The 25,168-nt window shown below is 39.5% G+C and overlaps 2 protein-coding genes across 2 annotated transcripts in view; one reads left to right on the forward strand and one right to left on the reverse strand.

Annotated features, from left to right (window-relative positions):
* Positions 1 to 12,636, reverse strand: part of SHROOM1 (shroom family member 1) — a 137,886-nt gene extending 125,250 nt beyond the window's left edge. Inside the window, exons 1-2 of the mRNA XM_072400871.1 lie at positions 12,405 to 12,636; positions 12,209 to 12,315 (exon numbers count right to left, since the gene is read on the reverse strand). The gene's annotated coding sequence lies outside the window, so the exon portion shown is untranslated. The remainder of the gene's footprint in view (positions 1 to 12,208; positions 12,316 to 12,404) is intronic.
* Positions 12,637 to 18,300: 5,664 nt separating this feature from the next.
* On the forward strand, positions 18,301 to 22,970 carry GDF9 (growth differentiation factor 9). Its single transcript, XM_072398689.1, has 2 exons — positions 18,301 to 18,607; positions 21,480 to 22,970. Exons 1-2 carry the CDS (start codon positions 18,301 to 18,303, stop codon positions 22,403 to 22,405), a joined length of 1,233 nt encoding a protein of 410 aa, XP_072254790.1. The 3' UTR covers positions 22,406 to 22,970.
* The last annotated feature ends 2,198 nt before the right edge of the window (positions 22,971 to 25,168 follow it).

Genomic DNA, 25,168 nt, shown 5'->3' on the forward strand with positions numbered 1-25,168 from the left:
CCTGTAATAGGAGGTGCCTTTAAATACCTGCAGGACATGAGCCATAGGCTGTAGGAAACAGAGGGCGTGTGTGTGTTACCTCAGAGACACACCCACGCCAGCTCACACACCAGAGCAAGTCCCAGCATGAAAGAAACACTGACATGAAACATAGGTAGTGGGTTACCTGAGAGATAGGACCCGGCGCCCCTGCCTGCGATTGGGAGCAGCGGCGCCGGCACGGCCTGCAGTGCTAACACTGGTCTAGCAAATAGGAAATCACCCGGCCCAGATGGATATACAGCAGAATTCTATAAAATGTTACAAGATGAGTTACCTAGTTCTATATGAGCTTTATAATAATATGTGGATATCTGGCAACTACTTCCACACAGGTAAAGCCTATATTAAAATGCTACCAAACAAGGATTGAAATCTCATGTATATGGAATCATATAGGCCAATTTCATTGATAAATGTAGACGCAAAAATTTTGTCAAAAATTATGGCGGATAGGTTAGCGTCTATATTACCACAGTTGATATCTCCATCCCAAGTGGGATTCGTGCGGGGACGCTCAGCAGTGACAAATATCTGGAAAGTATTGGCAGTTCTAGAAACTGCTAAAATACAACCAGATAATGATATTGCATTTATGGGGATCGATGCCTGAAAAAGCATTCAATAATGTTAGTATACAATGGCTATTTAAAGTATTACAAAAAAATGGCTTTAATGGTGAATATTTTCAATTAATATGAAGTATGTACCTTTCACCTAAAGCCTGAATACATACACCAGGTTATATATCTGATATATTTGATATCCAAAAGGGAACCTGGCAGGGTTGTCCACGGTCACCTGTAAGGAACTTACCTGTCCTGCGAGCCCGGGGGCGCCCACGCGTGCCTCTTGTACCCCCTGAGGGTGTGGCACTTGACTGCCTCGCCGCGGGGCGGGACATAGTTAGTTTGAATTCCCTGTGGCCAATCAGCCGCAGGGGATTCAGTTACTCTCCAATCAAATGGCGCCAGGTGGTGCAAGGTTATTGGTCACTCTGGCCATTTAAGGAGAACCTGTCCTGACCACCATTGCCCGCTATAAGCCTCTGTGAACACAGTGCTTGGGTGCGTTCTTGTGTTGGTTTATGCTAATCCCGTTTGTCATTTCCATAGCGACCTGGTCTGAAACCTGACACTTGCCTGAACTCTGCCTGCCCTGACCTCGGATTGTTTGTGACCATTCTTGTCTGCCGCCTGCCCTGACCTCAGATTGTTCCTGACCTGCCTTTGCCTTACCCTTCTGTACTACGTTTATCGGACTTACCCTTGTCTTGTTTTATGACAATAATAAATCCTGAAAAAGGATATTTGGAGTTGGCTGTGGTTTGTGTGCCCAGGCGCATTACATCACCTTTGCTTTTCAATCTAGCGTTAGAACCTTTAGCACGGACGATTGAGACGACATCTAAATTACATGGAGTAAAAGGAGGGACACAAGAAATAAAAGCTGCCTATTTTGCAGATGATATTGTGCTATTTACAGCTAAACCAGCTTCTGACATATGATATATCCAAGAATTGTTTCAGATATTTAAGTTTGAAGATTAATATTGGAAAGAGTGAAATACTACCATTAACAGAGAATAAAAACTGGAAAATGCCCATCCTCTATATACCATCTAAACTATCCTCCTTTAATACAGAAAATTCTTAAAGAATTGGAACTGTGGGAAAAGTTACCACTATCTTTGTTTGGCTGATGCCATTTGATAAAAATGGCTTCTTTTGCAAAATTGCTTTATCCTATGCAAACAATACCTCTTCTACTAAGACAAAGATATACAATTGCTGGATAGGGCATTCAGTAGGTTCCTTTGGCAAAGGTAAGTGAGCTAGAATATCATTACCTAAACTGAGACTACCAAAAGAGGAGGGAGGGGTAAATTTCCCAGATATAACACACTATAACTTAGCGTGTCTTAAACGGCATGTAGTAGACTGGTTAATGGATACATCTAGACTTTCCAATATAGATTTAGATATGAATATGGTGTCACCATGGGATTTGAAAGCTTTACTACATTGTAAAGTAACTAAATTGCCAGATCACTTGAAGCATAATTTGTTGATTAAAGATACAATACTTACATGGCAAAAAGTTAGGCGTAAAAAGAAATATAATTTAACAGCGGGGTCAGCCCACGTATTATACTACTTGCAAGCGGTATCCTACAATAGAATATTGATAAGGCCATATTCCCATGTAAATCCAATGCAGAGAAGCGTTTTTTAAAACATTCTTTATTTAAGATTTTCAAAACAAAAGACAATAAAGACCGCAAAAGTATCATAGGAAATCACAAACACAATATGAATGCGGCAGGAAAGTACCTATATAAACATTAATCTTAGTAACAAACCAGTCGTTACAGAGCAGCACAGAGTGATCAGAAGGGGATAAATTGGCACAGGGTGATCAGAAGGGGAATAATCTTTTAGAATCTTTTTTTTTCTAGATTTTCCTCCTTTAAAATTGGGTGCGTCTTATATGCCGGAGCGTCTTATACGCCGAAAAATACGGTATGTTGTAGAAGAAAAAAGGCCGGCTCATCGGGAATGTTGTGGTCCGTCATCTGTTGAGCAACGTTCCTGACAGTGGACCAAAAATTCCGCAAAAGCGGGCAAAGCCAAAATAGGTGGAACAATGTGCCCTTCTCTGTCTGACACCACCAACAACGATCCGAAACCTCTGGGAAAATATGATGTAGTTTCTCAGGGGTGCGATACCATCTCGAGACCACCTTGAAACAAATTTCCTGATATTTACTAGCACTGGAGGCTTTATGAATCCAATAGAAGATATTTTCCCTCTGCTCAGTAGAGAATGAAAGCCCTAAATCGGCCTCCCATGAGTCAAGGAAAGTAGGCTTGTGTGTAGGAGGTGGAGTTTGCAGCAAAGCATAGACTGTAGATAAAGTGTGTCTAACCCCCCACTTGCCTACGCACAAACGTTCAAAGGGAGTGATAGACCTGCAATAGGGCTGGGCCGGTCGCAGACCATCCAGAGAATGAGTAATCTGCATCGTTTTCCAGTCCAGATAAAATTCACCCAGAGCATCTCGAAGGCCCTCGGGGTCAACCCAGTCGTTCAGGCTAATAAAATGTATCGCTCTGCACACTCCTGCAAGGAGGAGTACCCTAAACCTCTTGTCTTCCATCCCCGGAGGAAAGGCCGGGTTCCCAAGTATAGGAAATAAAGGCGAGGGGGAGGGAGAAAGATGCAAACGGTCAAAATTCCTGACCGCTAGCACCCACGTATATCCCACCGTAGGATGGGACTTGAGGTTCGGGAAGGCAGTAATTGGCAACCAGGGTAAAAGATGTAGAGGTGACGGGCAGAAACCCTGTTCTAGGGAGACTCATTGCTTGGATTTCTCATGTCTACACCAATCCAATACTCGTGTCAGATGGGCCGACAGATAATAATGAAAAAAGTTCGGAACACCCAACCCCCCATCCAATTTGGACCTCATAAGTAAGGATCTGCAGAGTCTGGGAGCTTTATTACGCCAAATGAAGCGAAAAAGTCTTGAGGTTAGGTTCCTAAAAAATGACCCCGGGATCTTAATGGGTAGTGCTTGAAAGAGGTATAAAAACCGAGGGAGAATATTCATTTTGATAACGTTTATGCGGCCCATCTAGGAAAAGGTCAGCTTATCCCATCTATCCAGGTCAGAGTTTACTGAGGAAAATAGTGGGATAAAATTTCTCTGAAATAACTCTGAAAGTGTCTTTGGTATTTTTGTTCCCAAATAAGTGATTGCATCATGATCCCAACGGAAAGCAAACGAACGTTGGAGGAGGGAGCGGGTACTAGTCAAAAGTGACACATCCAGAGCTGCCGACTTGGAATAATTAATTTTAAAGTTGGAAAGGGAACTGAATTCCGATAGGATTGACAGGAGATTAGGTAGGGAGACAATTGGGTTGGCTATGGCAAATAAAAGATCATCCGCGTAGGCCGCTACTTTCTGGGTCCGGCCTCCAAATTCTACCCTAGCTGTGGGATCAGCATATATAGCCCTCATCCACGACAGCATCCTTGGGCCTAGGCCTATGTGCGATAAAATGCAATCCATGTAAAGCCAGTCAACCCTATCAAAAGCCTTTTCAGCATCCGTAGACAGCAACATGAGGGGAACATTGTTAGATGTGGCATAATAAATCCAATTCAGCACTCTAGTCGTGCTATCCCTGGCCTCCCTGCCCGGCATAAAGCCAACGTGATCAAAGTGTACAAGTTTATGCATGACCTTAATCAGTCTAAAGGAGAGAATTTTCGTAAAAAGCTTGAGGTCCTGATTAAGAAGAGAGATTGGTCTATAACTGGCGCATGAGGAAGGATTCTTACCTTCCTTGGGAATGACCGTAATGGTGGCCCGCAGCGAGTCCAGAGAGAACCGACCTCCCTCATTAATATAGTTAAGTGCTGCCGAAAAATGGGGTGCCAGGGAAGTCTGAAAAGTCTTGTAGTATACCAGAGGAAATCCATCTGGTCCAGGGGTTTTGCCCACGGGAGTATCCTTAATAGCTGCCCCAATTTCCTCCACCGTAATAGGGGCTTCTAACAGCTCTCTCTCAGAAGAGGAAAGGGAGGGCATGTCACTGGCCAAAAGATAGTCATGAATCACCTGTAACCTTCCCGCAGATGCCTGCAGAGAGGATGTCTTTGAAAGGTTATATAATGAGGCATAGTATTGGCGGAAGGCTTCCGCTATATCCTTAGTATGGTACAGTTTGTGTCCGTCGCTGTCCGTGAGAAAGGGGACACAAGAACGAATCTTTTGGGCACGGAGGGCATTGGCTAACAGACGCCCACTCTTGTTACCATGCTCATAAAACATTCTTCTGCATTTAGTCAGAGCACTTTTCGCCCTGTCTAAGCAGAGTAAAGAGAGTTTCTCACGAATAACTCGGAGTTCAGCACCCACAGTAGGATCAAGGGAGGATTTGTGAATAGATTCGAGCAATGCAATACGCTGAAGAGTGTCTCCTATTTCCTTCTGGCGGGCTCTTTTAAGTCTCGTACCATGTTTAATGAATATTCCCCTTATGACAGTCTTATGAGCTTCCCATAATAAGAGGGGATTAATCTCGGGGGTGGCATTAGTTTGAAAATAAGTGGATAGTTCAGAATAAACATCAGCCAAGACGGTTGTATCTTGTAATAAGGATTCGTTTAGTCTCCAGTTCCACGATTTGGGGCAGGAATAAGAAAGTTCAAAAGAAATGGATACGGGGGCGTGGTCAGATAGAGTAATGGAGCCAATGGAGCACGATCGCACTCTGTGCAATTCCGAATGAGGGATCCAAAAGTGATCAATCCTGGAGTATGAACTATGAGGGGGGGAGTAGAATGTGTAGCCTCTAGCCTTGGGATGTAATACCCACCACACATCCAAAAGCCTATATTGAGACAATACTTTTAGAATTTTATCATTGGGGCGATGTAAGTTGGGAGATAATCTACCACCCAAGGTATCTATTGCAACTTCAGGCGAAAAATTAAAATCTCCTCCCAAAATCAGAACCCCTTCCTGAAATTTTTCCAACTGCAAGAGTGCCTCAAATAAAAAAGGAAGCCTGGCCAGTATTGGGAAGGTAGATCGCCGCTAAGGTAACTAAAAGGCCCCCTAAAAATCCTTTAACAAAGAGAAGTCTGCCATCAGGGCAGCTTTGACATTCCGTGAACTGCCACGTAGCAGAGGAGGCTATCAAAATACTCACACCTTTAGGTTTAGATGTCGCAGTACAACTGTGATACACAATCGGGTATCTCTTATCACCCAATTTCAGGACTTTATCTGCCCGAAAGTGGGTTTCCTGTAAAAACGCTACTTGTGCCTTTAGTCTATGTAATTCCGCCAAAATGGAAGAACGCTTTTCAGGAGTGTTCAGCCCTTTAACATTATATGTAACAATGTTGATTTTGCCCATCACGAAAAAAAAAGAGGGGAGGGGTAGGAAAGGAGATGCAAAAATATAGTAAACAAAACAAACAAACAGTAAGCGCAGATCAACCGCGCAAAATCCCTTGGAGGGGGAGGCTCAGGTGGTCAGGACAAAGCCCCCACCACCCGGGCCGGGCCTATCATTACACGTCAAGAAAAATAAAAACATTGGATGAAATATCAAGTGTAAGCTGTACGGGGGAGGGTACAGAAATGCATCCACATTCTCTAAACATAAAATCAGTAACAAAAATAGTTATACCCATAACCGTAACAAAAAAAAAAAAAAATGTTCAGTGTAGAACAAAAATCACACAAGTAGGAATCCTACACGGGCAAGTACTCTGAGCCCATCAAAGATAGGAAGAACCAATCTTCTCACAACACAAGATTGGAAACCCCAGGTAAATTAATCTACAGTCACGTGGGGGCCTGCGGAGAGCTGTGGACTGAGCGATTACTTGGCTGTCTCTGTACCCGTTGCCATTCAGAGTCTGCCGGAGAAGTTAACATCGTAGGTGATGTGGGCCAATCAGGAAGGTTGACTTGAGGAAGCTCAAACGTGGACAGAAAGGTAGCCAAGTCTCCCAGTTGACGAAAGGTGGCGGACTTATTGCCCTTGTGAGCAAAAAGTTGGAACGGGAAGCCCCATCTATATTTAATGTTGTTGTCCTTCAGCAATTTTAGTAGGGGTTTCAGTGCTCTGCGTAGTGCCAGAGTATTGCGGGAGAGGTCAGTCAGAAGCATAATGGGCCGATTATTAAAAGTAAATTCCTCCTGTGACCTGGCTTCTTGCATTATAAGCTCTTTGAGTCGGAAGGAGTGAATTCGGCATATCACATCCCTTGGTCTATCTGGATCCAAGCTTTTTGGGCCCAGAGTTCTATGAATACGATCAATATCTATGGTGGTATCCCTTGGCCTCTGCAATAGTTCATTAAACAGAGTAGCTGCTGCTGTATGAAGGTCCTTGGGTTCTATAGACTCAGGGAGGCCCCGAATTCTTATGTTATTACGACGGCTCCGATTCTCCAGGTCATCTTGTTGATATAGAAGTTGTTGCAACAACCGTGAGTGCTCATTGATAATATGAGTATGGGACTGAACATGATTGCGTGGATCTTCTGTTGTGCGTTCAACCTCTTCTATTCGAGAGCCAAGATCTGATCGAAGAGAGGCGAGTTCAGTTCGTAGTGAGAGTTGAATGCGCTCCAGGTAAGCTTCAAAGTCCAGTTTAGTAGGCAGGTCTTCAAATAAGCATCCCTATCCCAGTCTTCAGCCGATTCCATGGACATGCGTGGGGGGCTTCCTGGGCTCGAGGGTCCCTAATCTTCATCCCGCGGGGGGGGGGGAAAGGTAGAGGCAGAATCCTCTTGGGCAGAGTCGGAGAACTCTAAGCCAGGCACAGATGTCTGTGCAGAATGTAGCCTTGTGCTAGGACCCCCTCCACTTGAGCCGGGAGTTTTGGAGCGAGCAAAAAATGTGCCAATTTCCCGTTTTTGGGAGGATTGGCTATGCGGTTTCCCCTTACCCATGATGCAAAAGAAAAAGAAAAAAAGGGGGGGACGCAAATATAGTTGTAGTAGAGAAAGTAGTGTATGGAGGTCAAGGAAATACGGCTCCCCTGAAAAGTAAGCTAATGTACATCCATTTGAAGGGCCCAGCAGTGGTGGGGCCTCACATCCTGTGGGATTAGCCGCACATAATAATGGAAGTTTCAAAGGTTCAAAAACTCAGTAATCCGTAGTGCAAAGGTGAGTATATCAGACAAGAGCAGCCGCACAAGGCACAGGTGTACGAGTCTCCAAATACAGGAAAATTATGCAAAAGCACTTGTATTGTAGAAAAGTCCTTCGCTCACGAACGTACGCTCAGGAGTTGATGCTGTACAATGTAGGAAGACATGTGGCCCACATGACCAAACTGCTTTCAGACAGGGGTATAACCATCAACAAAAACAAACAGAACGCCAATGTCACCTCTCATAAGATACAGAAAAATTTGAAGAAGAAGGTCATGTAGTTGTGAAGGTTTAAGTCTCTGTCTCATGCGCGGATGGATAGGGATGTTGCTGTTCTACAACACAGGATGCCAGGTGTCCATCATAACTGATCTGCTTTGAAATCAAAAAATGTCTAACAAGAGGGTCACACAAGGCATACATATGCCACTCCACGAATGCAGGAGAATATGCAGGAGACAATTAAGCTGTAACATATGTTTAAGATTAGGTGCTTGTCAAACAGATTAGGTGCTTAGGTGCTTGTCTCTGGCTGGGAAGGAGTTAAATGCTGATACTGTGTAATAAAGGATGCCATGTGGCCAATATGGCCGTCTTGTTATAGTAGAATCAGGCCTCTAGGAAAGGCAATAAAGGTTTTGGATATCAGGCAAAATCCCTCGATGCACATATATATTAATCAACAAGTGCTGTAAAATTGTAGAATAAGCTTAAATCCCCTTCTCTTGCTCAGATGGATGTGGATGCAAATACCCTTCAGTACAAGATGCCATGTGGCCAAGATGGCCGTTTTACTTTCAAAGAATGTCAGAGAATCAGGGCCTCAGGAAATGTAACAGAGGTTTTATATGACCAGTGGATGCACCGGAGACACAAATATGTAGGGCACAGGGAGAAAAAATATATAGGCAGCTGAGATTAGGTTGCACGCTGTCAGACAATCTGCAGTGTCATTGGAGAAGGCACAGTGTTGATATATATTTATAATGCAGCAATATACTAATCCAAGAAAGCTGTAGAATAATTCAATGAAGATCCTGTCTTCACATGGCTTGGATCTCTTTCTCTTATAAGGATGGAGTCGGATGAAATCATGAAGGTACTATTCAACAAAGAAGCCATGTGGCCAAGATGACCACCCAATTTCCTCCTATTACTAAATATTGCCTGTGGTGATCTTCATGGGTAAGCTTTGAACAATCTCTTCAAAATATCAAATGAAAAGGTACACAGCTAGTACAAGAAAAGTAATTTAGGATGAACTCTATTCAAGAATGCCTGGATTTGAAGGATGACTATGGATTGAAAGGCTGCATGGCAGCAGTTCAAAAATGGCAATCTGCATGCCTAATCATTATAGCAGAAATTCACAGCAACCACAGCACGTCTCAGAGCAATCCTGTCTTCCAATGTCCCCCAGCAACAGCACAGTGTACCTCTAGTGAAGAGCCTAGAGCCCCATGTGTGAAGATGTCTCCTGTCTCAGCAGCACAGAGAATGGAAGCCCTGGCTCACATCCACACTAGGCTGCAGTCTCCAGCAGCCGACCACAGTATCCAGGACAGCAGCAGCAGTCTTCCCCTGCACCAGATGGAAGTCCCCTGTCTCCAGAATCAGTAAACACACAGGCAAGTCTCCAAACCCAACAGAGCTCCGTGTGTGTGTGTCTGTACCTGGTGACTCCTCCCCCGGAAGTCGCAGAGAAGTGTTTTTGAGAATTTGCTCATTCTATCTCCTTTATCGATATCAAACTTTTATCAAAATTATCAAAGAAATTTTAATAAGCTATTGTCCCAAACTAATGTGAGATGGTGGCAAAGAGATTTCTTGAATGAAGAGTTAGTAGATCTAAAACTACAAGGATATTTGACAGTAAAGAAATATATGATTATTGAAAATTGGAGTGGGACTCAATTTAAAATAATGCATAGAGCACAATAGGCCATTAGGTTATTAGGAAAAAGGAAAAAGATGGGCCGGGAAGAAACCAAATGATATGCCCAAAATGCAGTGAAACACGCTACATTGACGCACTATTTATGGAATTGTTCAGTGATTAAAATATTTTGGAAAGAAGTAATAAAATTTGTAAATGAAACCACGGTTCAAGCGTTAGTGATAGATCCTATTTTGTGTGTATTTGGTTTTCGGAAACGGGAACATTCACTTATTGAGGGTATAAAATATAAAGGTTGGATCCATATATGTTTACTGGCTGCTAGGAGGGTTATTCTTAAGAATGGATTCACCCAGGAGCACCTACTTTTCAAGGAGTAATCACAATGTTCAGAACAGTTTATGATAAAGAAAAAATTGAAGCAGAAAGAGCGGAAGTGTGTGGGATAAGTGTGGGATAAGTTTAGAGAAAGTGTTAAATGGTCAAGAAAGAAGAATGATACATGATAGGTTGAGATATTCAATCTGGGCTGTCACACATTAATTGTCTTAAAATGAATATTTGATAATTAATCTGTGTGTTAAAATTATATTTAGTAACAGTATTTGGGTAATGGTCTAAGGTTTATACTTTTGGAATGGTTTTAGTTAGATCAATAATAACACACTTAAAAGGAAGATGTAAAGAATGATGTAATCGTCTTTTTTAAGAAAAGGAAATATGTAAATGGTAATGTTAACTTTGGAATCAGGAAATTGAATCATATTGTATGTGTTGTTTGTTTTGTTGTATTGTGTTTTCTATTTAAAAAAAAAAAAAAAATTATATTGGAAAAAAATAGATAAAAGTTACACAAATCACATAGATTCAATAAATTACTTTAACATTATTTTTTTTTAACACTTTTTACACACAAATTTGTGCTGTTGAATCCCATGTTTTTTGGGTCGAGTCTATCCGAATTTTAACATCCATATTCAAGTCGAATATAAGGGCAACTCAAATTCAAACATAAACACTAGTACTGACTTTGAATTGATTTTACAAAATGACTAGGTGAATTTTTATGCTAAATGCAACTGAGTATCCTGGCTTAAATGAAGCGTTTCAATCCTTTTTGTAACAAAAAAGAAAATGGTACACTTCCTTCCCTTCGTACATTAACCTCCTGGTTAATAAAGAACATAGATAATAAAGGCAGAGATCCTGTTTGGGTTACTCAACAGGATCTGTGATGGTGTGACCTTAAGTCTCTTATTTCCTGACACCCTTTGTCATAACGGCTTCCTCAGGGGAACTTGAGACATATACACTATTAGATCAGATAGATAATATACAAATGGTAAAGTTCATGCAATAATTACAGTTAATACATATTATATACAAAAAGGCAAACATAATGTATCACCCTCAACCTAGAGAACACACAAAAGGATGTTGTGTGTTGTAACCACTATAGGTGGAATGATAATTAGTGGGTAATACACTGGTTCGTGTTTAATGAAAATTTTAGGTAAAACTATTTGGTATGATGCCACCAGAACTGTGGCTTACTTTAGTGTGCTTAACAAGGTCAAGTAAGGTGTGATTTCAAAGCGTAAAAAAAACGTACTTGTAATTACAATCACAGAAGGATTTATTCCCTTAGACCTTTGATGGTGGGTACCAAGAATGTTTACAAAAAACAAGTTTTCCCATGATGAATTATTTAATGTAAATGTGTGCTCAAAAAAGTAAAGGAATAATTCAAATATAAACTAGATTTTTAGTGATTTATATGTGAACATGAAAGACAGGCAGGGTTTTTTTGGCAAGAATTATCTTATATTTTTTTTACATATACATAAAATAAACAATATTTGCTTGTTTGTACAGTATATTTCAGTATGGCCTCACTCTGAGGTCCAGTACCTATACACTAGACAGATCATCTATTTAGTGGTATTATCATTTCTGTATAGCACAAAGAAAACCATATATACGAAGAACACAGATAGGTAAGGGTGTTTTTGCACGCAGCCTTGTTACCCGACGCGCTTCGCCATTTCTAAGCTTCCTCAGGCCTAGACATAGAAAAGGTATTAGCGAACAATCTTAGACTATGTATTAGCTAATCATCATACATGTAATAAGTATAGTTCAAAGTATATACAATCCATGTATATAGTGTACATACAAGTATTCTGTTATGGATAAAATATTACATCAAAAGTTGTTCACTGAAACAAAAACAAATACATGTGAATTGTTATATTGAGTTTGTGACCTATATTTGATAGCAGTCAATAAGCTTTAAGTTGAATTCAAAATCGTGATTCCTAAATTGTTTGGGGTTTATTTAGAAAATAAGATAACTTACATTTTTTGTTACCCAGGATACTTGGGATAGATCACCTATGCTTTTTTGGAGGGTAATAGTCCCATATTTTGGTGGTTATCTGGACATAAAAGAAAGATGCCGCTGGTTTAGCATATGTAGTTTTGCTTCTTTTGGTTTGAGGTGAATAATAAAAGAGATACTATATTTAATATTTGTGAGTTAGTCTTTTTTGATGTGCTTAGTTCTATTGCTATTTACCTGGTCACAGGGACAGGATCAGTGTTCGTGGGGGCTGCTTTTGCAGCTCGTCAATAAACAATGGAGATAGAGGGAAGAGAATCACATCATAGATCCTTTTTGGATAACTGAAAAAACCATAAAAAATAGAAAGTATTTTTTGAAAAAATAACTTATAGCTTCTGCTCAGCTAAAAATAATTTTGAAAAGGTTTTACCTTGTTCCTGGGTTTTGCTGGATCTGCAGAAAGAGCTGCAGCTGCTGTTCCTGTTTGTTTGTAGAGACGCGCCAAGAGGGAGTCCCTGACCCACCCTTTAAACACGAGGAGGAGAAATGTCACCCATCTGGGTGACTGGTCCAAGGTGGGTGGACATATATTATGTCTCATCTATGGGGAGGTAGGAGAACTGCATAGTATCCAGTTCCGCTCAGGCTGCATCGGAACAAAGATTCCGATGCTCCCATCCCCATACGTCAATTGGTGGGAGGGGTGATGAAGGGGGTGTTTAGTGTGTAAGTAGATATATTTGTACAGCGCCACCTGGTGGACAAAGGGAAAAAATATTTAGTAATAAGGTACCGAAAAAAAGGACACTGTCTTATATTTATTTTTCCTCAAGAAGACACAATAGGGCTTATTTTCAGGGGATGTTTTATTTTTATTAAGTATTTAGGCATTTTATTTTTATTAAGTATTACTTACCAGGGATCCAGTGGGAACTGGGTCCAATCTGCACAGTGGAGCTGGGATGATCTCTCTGGGCTCAGTAGCAGACTGCTTGCTGAAGCTTTTCCCCTATCCCCTGGTGTTTGTGTGGGGTGAGAGAGACCCACAGACTGTTGCTGGTCAGTGCTGGGGAGCAGCAGCTTTACTGGTGTTTGTGGGGGGTGAGAGAGACCCACAGACTGTTGCTGGTTGGTGCTGGGGGAGAGAGACCCACAGTGCTGAGTAAAACGGCAGCCACAGCTTTACTTCTTCCCCCTGAGAACACATCATACCTAAAACAGAGTGTCCTGCTCCCCACTTCACTGAGGAGACTTTTACTTTCACTTTCTATGTCTCCCTCAATGCCTCAGCTTGCAGCAGGCACAAAACAACACGCCGCGTTTCGCCATTTCTAGACTTCCTCAGGGGTAACTGTGCGCTTAATGTGGCGGTTTGCGTGTGATCTAGGTGTATTTAATAGACATAGAAAAGGTATTTGTGAACCATCTTAGACCATGTATTAACTAATCATCATACATCTAATAAGTATAGTTCAAAGTATATACAATCATGTATATAGTATACATACAAGTATTCTGGTATGGCTAAAATATTACATCAAAAGTTGTTCACTGAAACAAACAAATATATTGTGTTCGTAGGGGCTGCTTTTGCAGCTCGCCAATAAACAATGGAGATAGAGGGAAGAGAATCAAATCATGAATGCTTTTTGGATCACTGAAAAAACAATATAAAATAGAAAGTATTTTTTGAAAAATGCTATTAGAGCCTAACTTATAGCTTCTGCTAAGCTAAAAATCATTTTGAAAAGGTTTTACCTTGTTCCTGGGGTTTGCTGGAGCTGCAGCCACTGCTCCTGTTTGTTTGTAGAGACAAGCCAAGAGAGAGTCCCTGACCCACCCTTTCACCACGAGGAGGGCAGCGTCAGTGCACTCCCTCTGCGTGATGACGCTGGGGGCTCTAGAATACTGCTCTCGTCATTAAGGAGACATGGTCACTTCCTCCCCTATGTGTACAATAGTTGGACCCACAGGGGAGGTGTGAGTCACACCCGATTGGGGTAAAGAGATAGGGGGTAGTGGGACGAAGTCTGGTGATGTGGAGAGTGGCGGTAATTTATCTGGGGTAGTGGGGATGGTTGTGCTAATGGCTGCCTGAGTACCAATGTCAGTTTTTGGAGTGCCGTGTGTGGTGAAGGTGTTGGATAGATGCAGCCTCTGCGGTTGGAGTGGATGGTTTATGTGGGAATAAAGTGTGTTTTTACCGTAAGTGATGGTTTTTCTTTTGTGTCCTGCTGTGTGTCATCAGATCGCTTTTGTATTCACAATGTATTCACATGAAAATAAAGTGCCTTTCTTGGACCTATATGTCATGATTACCGAAGACCATAAAATTACCACCACACACTATAGGAAGGAGACTGCGGGCAGTACAATTTTACATGCCCACAGCTCTTATCCAAAACCCCTACTAAAAAGTTTTCCATTTAGTCAAATGCTTAGAATAAAAAGAATCTGTGTATCTGACACAGATTTCAAACACAAAGCCAAAGCCCTAACCACTAGACGACTACATAAAGGCTAGAGCACAAAACATTTAAAAATTCATATCACAAGACTAGCCGACCAATAGGGATGATTTATTTCATCAAACCAAAAAAACAGGCAACAAACGTAAAATACACATCATTACTGGCTATACCAAGGACCACTCAAACGTACAAAAAATCCTATCAAAACACTCTCCTAGGAGACCCTAATATCAGAACACATACACAACAAACACCAAATTACTTTTAGGAAGTCAGGTTCCCTAAAAGAATCTCTGGTCCATAGCCACTATGACCCTACTGATACCAAATCTGACAAAACAAGCAGACCAAAAGGCACCTTTAAATGTGGAAAGTGTAAACAATGCCACTGGATTTATGAAAATCAAGCAGTGGTATTACCTAATGGAATACACAGGCTAAATGATTATGTGAACTGCGAAACAAAAGTGATTATCTATCTCATTACCTGCAAATGCGGAAGATATTATGTAGGGAAAAACCAAGAGAAAGTTTCGACAACGTATCTATGAGCACATTTACGCCATAAAGAATGGAAAAATGCTAACACCCATTAGCTTAAATGTGGGCAAATCACATCAATTTGACACCGATTACATACAATTTGTAGGTCATGAACACATTCCCCCCAAACCAAGAGGAGGGAACATAGATAAAGTTTTACTCCAGTGTAAAACCAAGTGGATTTTGACTCTAAAAGACAATTATCCACCAGGCTTGAATGAAGCATTCAGCTTTAAGCCCTTTTTGTGATTATACTCGGACCACTAATATTATACTGTGTACAAAATGTTTTATCATATTTACTATTATGGTAAATAATATGGTTCATAACATGGATTAAAGCATAATCTCCCTCTTAGGAGATGTGTTATTGTTCATATATTTTTGCATATGTGTGTGTATATATATATATATATATATATATATATATATATATGTTTAGACTTACCTCAGCTTGGTAGTGGAAGCACATGAAGGTGGATTCCTTCTTTTAACCAGAAGCAATATCATCCATGAATGTTGCTTGTAGCCAAGCCCATGACATCCGAAATCATAGGCAATCTTTTCAATTTGAAGCATGTGAAGCAATAAGGTCCAAAAAGCCCTCTTTGCTTATTTCTTCCTATAATTTCTTTTTTCTTTGTATATGTGCACACATTTAAATGCATACATGTTTTGCTTCATGTGCACTCATGTCTATACATACATGCATGAGTGCACATGAAGCAAAACAAGCAATATACACAAAAACTTACCTGAATGAGGACTATGCAAAAGTGAGGTGCATTTTTCAACTGATAAAACACAGTTCACGCGCACATAGCAGATCTGCCCTGGCGCACAACTATGATATGAGCTACACACTCCTGAAGTTTGGCTCACAACTATGTGCATCAAACAACTGAGTTTTAACAAGACATTTGTGCTGGTTTTAGCCTTTCAAACAATTCAGAGAAAGGAACATCTTAAAAACAATCACAAATGACTTTTTAAACTGTATGTCCTGGGAGATTGGAAAGGAGATCACATTACAAACCCCCCAAAAAACAAACAACAACATTTTACAAACCACTTTTCAAAATAATTAAAATAAAAAACATTTGCTAAAAAGGTCACATTAAAATATAAAAACAGAAAAAAAACACACATACTCATTACTAAATGTATATGACAAACAAAAAAAAAGAACAAACAAAACACATGTAAAAGCCAAAACACATGTAAAGCCAAAATAGTTCAAAAATGGCCCAAAAAATATTGCATTTAAAAAATACTTACCAAATCAATATGCAATTTTGACCTATCAAGGGTGGAAAACTGGATTAGAAAATTTATGCAGGACAAACATTTCAAAGTGGTAATAAAGGCAGCGTTTTGCAATCAAACAATATGGCCACAAACACAGTAACATAGCATTAACATTGACTTCAAAATTGCAAAATGGACATTGAAACATTCAAAGTTAAAAAAAAAAAAACAGCTATTGTGTTAAAGGGTAAGCAAAGTATCAAATGCAGGAACATAGAATAATTAGGATAACACGGATGTAAGTTTTTCAATATATTTTTTACACGCTATTGAAATGTATTGCTTGGACCACTAATGGAAATGATTCTCATGTATATATGTTATATGTATCTTTCCATCTATAATACTTACCTCCTATAATCCTGATGAAGCAAACTTGTTTCTGTGAAAGGCGTTGAGTAAGAAACTGTAAACTTAGGCGAGGCGTCGGCAGCAAGGTGCAAATATACCTGGAGCTAAATATGTGTTCACCTGATTTAAATACGATCTGAACACATATTTAGCTCCAGGTAAATTTGCAGCTTGCTGCCGATGCCTCGTCTGTTGTCTATCTTCACCTGAAACTGATCCAAACCCTCATATGGTATGGTAATCTAGTAAATCAGTAATCAGCATTTGGGCTGACAGTGATACTGTGCAGTGCAAACCTATTCCCTCATTCCTCTAACACCCTAAAACATACCTGGAGCTAAATATGTGTTCACTGGATTCAAATACGATCTCAATGACTTATAGATACCATATTTCAGTTAAGAATAATTTCAAGTCCAGCTATTTCAAATCCTTTATCCAATTTCATCTACACTGTTAATGCTGATAACATTATATTACCATACACAATCTCCCCTTTTTCCCTCATTGGGATAATTTGGCGTGGAAGTCTTGCAGATGTTTTTATCAACTCTGTATCACTGTGAATATATAAATCTTTAATATTCAAGTTAAACTTCAATCTCAATCCTCCCCTGAAGAAGCCTAAGGGCGAAACGCATCGGAAACATGAGACCTTTTCAAAAAACTGAAGTTGATATTTTTACTTGAAATTTGAAAATAAGTGTAATCACAGACTTTGTATATCATTAGCTAGCTGATCTATGTATGGTATAGGAATATACTGTATATTATACAGTATAATTTTTTTTTTTTTTAATCTGCCTATAAAAGCCTGTCTATCCCAATCACATAATTATCTCTTCCAGGCTGGGCAACCTAAAATACTATCCTTGATGATTAATTAGTGGAATCCTGTTATTACCAATGGAGATTTTTTATAATGTGTTTTATTGATATTGGGGAAAAAAATTTAACTGTTTTTAATTAAACAAATTTGTAAGGATTCTGATGACTTTTGCCACAAAAAGTCCCTAAAAACCAGAAAACACATTTTTCTCATTTGAATTTGTTGGCCATATCAACCAACTACAGGTCTTTAGGATCAGTTAAGATTCATGAGGTGGATAATGCATGTGCATTATATCATGCATTGATGTGCATTCAGTAAGGTAACCCACACTAGGCTGCTAAGAGACTTTTTTTTCTAATGCACCACAATACACTACCAAAAGTGATGTGCATTGCCCTGTGCTGCAATGCAGGTGTGCTGCCTTAGCATGTTAGGGTACCATGTAAAACATATGGCACTGCAGCTCAGCGATACATGCAGTAAGTGCTACAGCAGATTTCTGTAACACAAGTGTTACCAAAAAGTCTAGATCTAAATGGGCTTAACTGTTTGCTGTCAACAACTCCACTTTTTCTTCTCTATTTATTATGTAGTTTCAATTATTCAGCCTCATTATGATTTAAAATATTTGGCAATTAATAAATGAGGACCTCTGTATCATATTTCCTTACTTCTTTATGCAGAGAGGAAATAGTTAATCCAGCCAGTGAGAAAAAGCAGGTGAAACTAATTTAAGAAGGTTAGCTTCAGACCCAGTCTGCCTAGAGCTTTCTGTGAATTGACATGGAGGGATTTGGATAGCTAAGAATACTCTCCAAGGAATGGCTTTGACACTTTTTGTGTGCTTCTACTATTGTACCTGGCTGGTCTACTCATCTGCAGGTGGTTCGAGACTGGTGTATGACAGTCTGCTACCACCCTTGCTAAAGGAGCTGTCAGAGCGCCCAGACTGGATAGAAGGAACACCGGGCCCTCAAACAGCAGCCATCAAATACATGAAAAGGCTATACAAAATGTTGGCCACTAAGGAAGGAGTTCCTAGGGCTCATAAGAGCACTGAATACAATACAGTCCGTCTCTTTACACCGAAGAGTGAGTGCAAAGTGAAACCGGAAGGGGAGATAAAAAGTCAGTATGAAAAGTGGTAACGAACCTCACCTTTTCCTAGTAACTCTTTTGACAGTTTACTTACTTACTTTGACAGTAATTAAGTTGTCTTTTGTAAGCCAGTGTAAAATGTAGTAACTCATACCTAGTCAGCTTGTTACTTTTGTAAGGCAGTGTAAAATGTAGTAACTCATAACTAGTCAGCTTGCTGTAATAGAAGGCATTTTTGTTATGGTGGCTGAATTTTTTTTTTCTATACTTTTAACCTATGGCCTAGCCAATAATAAGCTAGGGTGACAATGCACTTTCCTTGTACTGTATCAAAGTAGGAAGAGTGTTGTTAGTTTCTGATCTGATTTGGACTACAAACTCCTTATCCTTATAAAATGGGAATAGAGATTTGCACGCAACAAATGATAGTTGAAAAGGCTAATACAGTTTGAAACATCAGTTAAATGCATAGGAATTTAAAGTCACACTAGACTTCTGACAGGATTAACAGGCTTTTTTCTGTATATTAAGTTAGATTTTATTTTTAAGGACTATGTTAACTGAGCGTAGCCATCAGGAAAAAAAACCATGATGCTGCTCAGCCTTGGAACTGACAACCTTGTAATTTGTTAACTTTTAAGCCGCCGGTAAAAAAAATGCAGCCATTTATTTTACACTATCTAAGGCTTAGTCTACACGGACTGTTTCCCCACCGTTTAACCTGAGGCTTTTAAAGCCCATGTTTAAAGTCCCCATGCAATACCATGGGCTAATCTACACCAGGATTCCTTCAGGCACATTTATGAGCTTTATCTTAAATGTTGCTTGCAATTTTAAAAAAATTAAAAAGCAGGATAAATGCGGGAAAACGCAAAAAAAGTGGGACACTTGAAAACGCTCCTATTGAACTCAATAGAGGCTTTTACAAGCGTTTTTAAGCTTTTTCTGAAAGCTTCCATTGAAAACAGTGGGGGCTTTTATAAATGTTTTTAGCAGGTCTTTGGAATATGGATGCCCCTTTAATAAGGAGACTCCCAGATCTCCACCACCCCACCCTGGGGAATGAGTACAGGGGTACATAAAAACCCTTACTCATTCCTTGAAAGGGTTAAAATATGTGTAGAAAATTGGACGAGGCTTTAATGTTAAATTATTTTTATTAAATGTGTTTGTGTAACTAATTTTTTTTTTTTTTTTACAGGTTATTCCAATGACAAGATGATTCCCACGGCTGCAATCATGACATGAGCACAGCCCTGGGAATCCTCCTGACAGTGAGGGATCCCTGGGCAATAGGGGTTAATTGAGGACAAGGCTCTCCATTCACCTCTAGTGCTCTGTGATTGGCTGAGGGTTTCCTTTTCTTACCCATTCAGCACTAGGCTTGAATGGGGAGACTTGTCCCCATTCGTCTCCAGTGCTCTGTGATTCGCTGAGAAATAGGAAACCCTGATGACAGCTCATCAGCATCATCAGAACTTCCCTTTCCTATGCTGACAGCTCCGCTCCCCTGATTGCTCCTGCACCCCTAGAGGAGCTGTAGTATGTGCTACAGATACAGAACACATGTCACAGCTCCTCTAGGGCTACTCCTATTTATCAGCCAATCACAGAGCACTAGAGATGAATGGGGACAAGTCTCTCCATTCAAGTCTAGTGCTGAATGGCTGAGAAATGGAAAACCTCAGCCAATCACAGAGCACTGGAGGTGAATGGGGAGCCTTGTCCTCCCGGGGATCCCTCACTGTCAGGAGGAGTCCATGGCTGTGCTCATGTCATGATTGCAGCCATGGGACTCATCCTGTCATTGGGATAACCTGTAAAAAAAAAAAAAAAAAAAAAAAAAGTTTAGTTACACAAACACACACACCTTTAATAAAATATTTTAACATTAAAGCCTCGTCCAATTTTATACATATATTTTAACCCGTTCAGGGAATAAGTAAGGGGTTTTATATACCCCTGTACTCATTCCCTGAAAGGGTTAAAAGTGGAACTGTGGAAGTGGAAGTTAAGCTTTAAAACACTTGTAAAAGTGCAAAAAAACGCATATAAATGTGGTAGGACTGTTTTGTATGCATTTTTAAAACTGTTCATGTAGACCCAGCCTAGGACATAGTTGTCGTAAAGGTGAGAAAATGATGACATGCAGTAGATCCAGTGCATAAAGAAAATAAAAAGCAAGTTGACACAAGAAACAAGTTTGCTGTATTAAAAAACATTAAAATACATTTCAGAAAAAGCTTTTAGGGGTACAGAACTAGACTGGGCTACCTGTAGGTCTTAAGAACACTATATCACTGACAAAACTCGGCAGATGTTGCATCAATAAGGGTTGGACAGTTGGGTGCTGCTCCTTGTTTTAAGAGGCATTTTCTTGATTTCTGTCTGCTAATCCTGTCAGTAATGCATTCCTAGAGTAGCAGAACGCTATCTGTGTGAGTAGCAGTATCACTTTAGGCCGCTTTCCTAAATTGAGCTACAAACTGTCTTTCTCCTGATCACTATTACATAGAGAGGGGATTTCACAGTTTAGATGATGGAAGAAAAGGCTGATAATATGCATGGTTTAATGCTTGTTCTGGGTCAGTGACAAATATGGTAATTAAATTAGAGAAAGTAGTTGGTTAGCAATAGGTGTCTCTTATTTTTAGATAAGCTTTTTTTAGCTTATTTTTTAGCTTCTTGTATACTAACCTGTACACCCTATATAAAGAAATTGGCATTTTTATTGACTGCTTATGAACATTCCAAATAAGCATGGTATGTTTTCATGCCTTTTTGTGTCTATAAAAAAAATGTCATATTTAGGGGTCCTTTCTTGTCTCTCTAAATCCATTTGCACATTGTGCCAATTAGTAATCTTAAGTATTAACTATGCCTTATTTTCTTTCCTTACTAGATGTGAACACCCTGGATTTGGTATTTAATATTGACAGGGTCTCTACTTTGGAGCAACATCTTCGCTCTGTCTTGGTTTACTCTGTAAATAAAAAATATTCCTCTTCGAATATCTCCTGCACCTGCAGCCTGGAGTTTGTGGATCAAGAGACTACAAGCCCTATCTGTTCTAGACCCATGTACACATCTGAATTTCAACTGCAGAGAAAGCAAAGATGGATTGAGATTGATGTGACCTCTTTCCTTCAACAGTTTGTCTCAATTCGACAAAGCATTCACCTGTTGTTTAATATAACCTGTATAAAGAACAAGGTTCCATACAGTTTTGGAATAGAGGACCCTTCAAGAAAAGTAAGATCCCCTCCATGCTTGCTTCTTTATTTAAATGACACCAGCAATAAGGCCTACCACTGGAGAAAGCTGCATATAGGTCCTCCCAGCTGGCATCGGGGTGGGCAAATAATATCATATCTGGGTGATTTAGTAGAAAACCTCCAAATGTACAAAGTCTCTCGCCCACGAAGAGATCAAGACACTGATGTGAACAGCCCAACTGTTGTGTCAGCTGCTTATAATTTCAGTGAGCTAGCCAAACAATTTGTGTATCATCAAAGTGAATGTGAACTTCATCAATTTGGACTCAGTTTCAGCCAGTTGAACTGGGACAAATGGATCTTGGCACCACATCGATATAGCCCAGATTACTGCAAAGGAGTATGCCCTAGGGTTGTTGGCCACAGGTATGGTTCTCCAGTACATACTATGGTTCAAAATATAATCTATGAAAAACTAGACTCTTCTATACCTCGGCCATCCTGTGTCCCATCCGAATACAGACCCATGAGTGTCCTCATCATTGAACCTGATAAGTCTATAGCATATAAAGAATATCAAGATATGATTGCAACTAAATGTACCTGCCGCTAGCCTCACTAGCATAACATTTCTCTGTATGACCAGCCAAACATTGACAAAACATCTGAAAAGCACTAGTTTGAAGCACATTTTTTGTAGTCTTTATTGTATCCTTTCACTCCGGTTAGGGTAAGCTAAAAACAGGCCTAAGTGAGTGTGTTGGCTCTCACTTGAAACCTACTGCTAGTATTCTTCATCAGACTTTCTAGATGCTTTAGCACTACTCAACACTTGAAGCCTCTTAGCAGTTGGTTAAAGTGACATCCAGTAAACTCTTTTTAAATCTTTATTGAACACCTCCATACTGACCCCTCAAAGCTGACTAAAAGCTTTGAGGATGTTTTGTCAAAACTTAATCTACATGTGCCACATAGAGAAGCTGAAGCCTATGTACAAGGCCCAAATCCCAAATGCAGCAATGGGAATAAACAAAGTAAGCTATGCTTCTCACTTAAAGATATTTTTAATGGTGCTGTGTTAATATCTAAGGGACTCTAGATGCCATGAAGGAGGTTTTAAGGTTGCTGGCGTCGCTTTTTAAATGGCTTAGGCGTTTTCTTTCCCTTTTTTTTTTTTTTTTTTTAAAGAACAAGTCAAATGGTTGTCTCTGAGACAACTGCCCTCCTTCATTAGTGGAATCTGAGCAAAAGTTGTCTAAAACTGAAGACAACCTCCTTTTTGTAACACAGTGAAAATGTTCTTAGGTGAACTGTTAACTACTGTTATCTAGCAGGTTTTTGCAGAATTGTATGCAAAAACATTTGGCGCTACAACATTGCAAGCAAAGTGCAAGTAATTGGCACACAAACTTTAATATATTTTTTTTAAAAACATACTTTTTGAGAAAAGAGGGGCAGTACTGCTACACCTAGTTAGAAGATGCATATTTAGAATCTGTGAGTGATAGATTTACTGGTGGTGAACCATTACTATGTAATAAAACACACTTATCGGGAATATTTACCTGAGGTCTGTGTTTGGTGAATTCCACATTCACTGCTTTAAAAATATGCTCTTTGACATCCCATACTGTATTTGTAAAGAGAAGTATTGCTGCTGAGGCTACATAATTCGCCTTTACTTTGCTCAGCATAAGAGGCATGTACATTGCGGATATGGAATATCTGAACATTGGAGCTCTTATTGTGTTTGTAGCTCTATGAACATCCATTGGAATGTTCTCGTTGTAAAGAACAGTATTGCTATTGCCATATGATTTGGAATATCTGACTATTGTAGCTCCTATTATGAATGCAGCTTTTTTAACATCTCACTTTAGGTATACATTTCATGTTTTCTTACATATGGAGCTTTTTTTGCATAGGCGAGAGGGCCTTAAATAAATGGTAGTATAGGTGGGTTTGTGTACCATATAATTCCAACACTTTCTAATTTATTGTTGGGGAGGGAGAGGAGATTTTCTGTTGTGCACAGTAATTTAAATTACACTGTATAATGTCTTGTTTCAGAAGAATAAGCTGTAACATCACGTGACTATATTTTTATGTTCTCTGTCTAAATCACAGCTATAATTAATCGATGATTAGACACTGTATTTTCCTAATGGAATATGTTGGCTGCCACAATATTAGCAATTAAATAGAAAATGCAATGCCGTGTTCCTTGATTATTTTGACTTGCTGTTTTCTGTTTTTGCATGCATCTACCTTATATTCAACTTTTGAAGGTAGAAAAGGTATTAAAGGGTCTCCAAGTCAAGCGATATCAATACCTGTACCTTTAAATGTCCACAGGATTTCCTACATTGTATTTTTGTGCTGTTAACTTATAAAGCCAAAGGATCTTTGGCATTTATTTTACACCCCACCCCCCAAGACTGTACATTACTTTTACAAAAATATGGTCAATCCAACCACTGGTGCAGAAATAGCCACTATTACTATAAAAATGTAATATTTACATAATTGCAATGCCCCATTCACTAATGGTAAACTCCTTAACTTAAACATAATTTACAGTCTGAAGGCACTGATTGTATACAAGTTACTATAGAATGTTAGGTCTGCCCATGAAATAATTTAGGTAAATCAAAAATACCAGTTGTCCTTCAAAACATTAACCAACTAATGTAACAGGAAACTTTGCCTTTAATGCTCTTTTGCATATAGAAAGTCCCAGCAGGACTTAACACTTACTGCATGCATATGCTGCAACTTTTTTCATTACTATAGCTGGTTTGTATTTGTGCAGATCCCATCATCTACCTGACTTTTTTTTTTTTCCTAAAGTGGCAGTATGTTCTTTCCTCTATTTGTTGTAAAAAGCCTAGGTGTTGGGTCATGTAAAAAGGAAAATGTATCCAAACGGAATACTAATGTTGAGTAACGTGAAGCCTTATATTCCCCCAAAAAAGGTGATTCAGTCCTTGGATTACTTTAAAAGTTTTGTAGGGATGGATAAACAATGTACTGTAAACTTCCTATTAATAAAGACATAGTAACTTATAAAGCAACCCTAATGGGAGAACTTTTTTAGAAAGTAAGATAGGACATTTTGAGCATATGGAATTTGAGCACCCATTGCCATTTTTCTTTTATGTGCTCTTTACCTTCACAAAGATGTACTACTAGTTCATACAGAAAACAACAGGACTATAACATTTTACATTTTCTTGCAAAAGTATTGCAAATTTGTTTTTACTACTGTAGTGCCAAGGTCATAGAAATCAAATTGCCCTGGGAACACCTGCAGGATTAACATAGCTGTACTCCTTTATGCCACGTGATTATTTCAGGTTATTGTTAGTATAGCTGA

This window comes from Pyxicephalus adspersus, chromosome 2 (genome assembly GCF_032062135.1).
Source record: "Pyxicephalus adspersus chromosome 2, UCB_Pads_2.0, whole genome shotgun sequence".
Classification (NCBI taxonomy): domain Eukaryota; kingdom Metazoa; phylum Chordata; class Amphibia; order Anura; family Pyxicephalidae; genus Pyxicephalus; species Pyxicephalus adspersus.